This window comes from Propithecus coquereli, unplaced genomic scaffold, assembly GCF_000956105.1.
Source record: "Propithecus coquereli isolate 6110/MARCELLA unplaced genomic scaffold, Pcoq_1.0 Scaffold72, whole genome shotgun sequence".
Taxonomy (NCBI): Eukaryota; Metazoa; Chordata; class Mammalia; order Primates; family Indriidae; genus Propithecus; species Propithecus coquereli.
Genome location: NW_012153285.1, coordinates 5639396 through 5641853, shown reverse-complemented (window position 1 = coordinate 5641853; position 2458 = coordinate 5639396). Strand labels below are relative to the sequence as shown.

The window sequence follows — 2458 nt, the reverse complement described above, 5'->3', positions numbered from 1 at the left end:
AAAACACTTAAAGCAGAGTTACAGTAAAACATACATGACAAATTATTTTACCATTGTATGAAACAAAATATTTGAAGTCAAATTATGTCTCTAAGGCTTTTCAATTTTATTACTACTCTCTTTCAACTAGTAATTCATAAAGCTTTAATATTTATGAAAGTTCTACATTAATGTCATCAACTTTATGAAGATGATGATCATTTCCACAATGACAGGTTTTGTTTTTTTTAATGGCTAGTAAAACAACAAGAAAAATCCCAACTTACTTTTTTCATATATTAATCCCATGGTATTCAGAGGTTCCCGGCTTACTACAAAGATGGGATTTTCCTCAGTAGTTTTAGGGAAATGCTGTGCCAGTCTTCCAGGTTCTAGGACTAAGCGTCGTCCTTCATAGATAAGTTCTTGATTTGAAGAAATAATTTTGGTTTGTTTATACACCAGTTCATGAAATACAGTAGCACTGTGTGAGAAAAATGCAAAAGGACAACATAATTGGGGATAAAATGAGAGGTAAAATCTTTTTTTAATTGATGAGTGAAACAACATCCATTTCTAATTCATATTTCCAAGATCATAACCAGTCCCTATAAGCACTGCTTTGTTCATGTGGATACCACAGTCATTAAACTGAAAATTCTACATAATCTGTCCATATAGTAATCAATTTGAAAATATTTTTGTGTTTGGATATCTCTGTAATATATAAAATTCTTGATATTTAAAAATGGAAAACCAACATAGCAGAGAGGTTAAGAGCACTGACTTAAGTCAGACACCTGGGTTCAAATCCCAGCTCTTCCACTTACTTGCTATATAACAGTAAGTGAATTAACTCTTTTATGCTTGGTTTCCTCATCGGTAAAATGGGAATAGTAATGGTACCTACCTCACGGAATTGCTGTGAGGATTAAATAGCTTAAATACGTAAAGAACTGACAATAATACTTGCAACATGACTACATGTTTGTTAAATAAGTTAATAAAACTAAGCATTTTCAAAATGACGTTCTGGGGAAAAGATAGATTCTTCCTGAATAGATCTATGAAATCAAAGAAATGTTTCTGCAGCAATGTAGTGATTTGGCTCTGCCACAAGCCTCTGTTTTGAGTGCTACTGTATTTCATCAACTACCTCAGGCTTTGGTGAAGTTTTTAAGTATAGTTTTAGAATGAAAATAATGGCCAGCACCTAACTATGATGCATGTTGCTTCAGGCTATTAAGTAGCAAACTAAAGACAAACAATATACTGTATTGTTATATTAATATAATTAATGTTATATTAATATAATTATTTATATTCATATATTTATGTTTATATATTAGATATATTTAGATGTTAATATCTAAAACATTTTATCTCACTGATTTTGTTCCTTAATTACCAATAAAAGTCCCTTTTATTGAGTTTTATGAAGCATCAAAAATGCTATTTGAATTTGGTCGAAACACAAACTAAGGCACATAGCATGGGTATAATGTTTTTTCCTCTTCATCTTAAAAAACACTTTGAGATCACTGTAGATTCACATGCAGTTCTAAGAAATAATACAGAGAGATAACATATACCCTTCATCCAGTTTCCCCCAATGGTAACATCTTACACATAGTAAAATATCACAACCAGGACACTAACAGTGATACCTAACTTCCTCAGATTTCCCCAGTTTTACCTGAAAATGTATATGTGTATGTATATTATGTATAGTTATGTGCTGCTTAATGATGGGGATATGCTCTGAGAAATGCATCATTAGGCGATTTCATTGTTGTATGAACATCATAGAATGTACTTTCACAAACCTTGATGGTATAGTCTACTACGCTTAGGCTATATGGTATCGAGCCTATTGTTCCAAGGCTACAAACCTGTATAGTATGTTACTGTACTGAATACTGTGGGTAGTTATAACACAATGGTAAGTATTTGTGTATCTAAACACAGAAGAAGTACAGTAAAATTATGGTATTATAATCTTATAGGATCACCCTCATATACATGGTCTGTCGTTGATCAAAAATGTCATTATGTGGTACAAGACTATATTTAGTTATATGCAGTTTCATCATATTGGTAGATTTTTAAAAATCACATGGGTATTATGTGTTTTTGTTTATATAAAACAAACATTGATTATTTTCCCAGCACCCACTAAGTACTTTATGCCACAAATGCAAATAACTACACTACCTATATTTAATACTTAGGCTTTAATATTTTTAAAATGACAGGACAATATTCTTAATAAAACCTAGCTAATTTATTAGTAGATGCCATCTGTGGTTATGTGATTATATAATTCAAAAGATGGTACAGAAATGAAAGTAGTCTTATAAAACTTGCAGTTTAAGAACAAGCTAATTTACCTGTAAATTTTAGAAAATTAGAAAATGAATCCTTTTAATCCAAAGAAAGGGAATTTACTAGGCACTTAAACTTTTTTTTTTTTTTTTTT

General features: G+C 30.7%; 1 protein-coding gene across 1 annotated transcript in view; it reads right to left on the bottom strand.

The window, feature by feature from the left end:
* The window catches only part of TBK1 (TANK-binding kinase 1), a 42796-nt gene that overhangs the window by 17174 nt on the left and 23164 nt on the right, over positions 1-2458 (bottom strand). The window contains exon 9 of the mRNA XM_012661549.1: positions 267-463. Within this exon, the coding sequence (XP_012517003.1) occupies positions 267-463 (197 nt within the window). The remainder of the gene's footprint in view (positions 1-266; positions 464-2458) is intronic.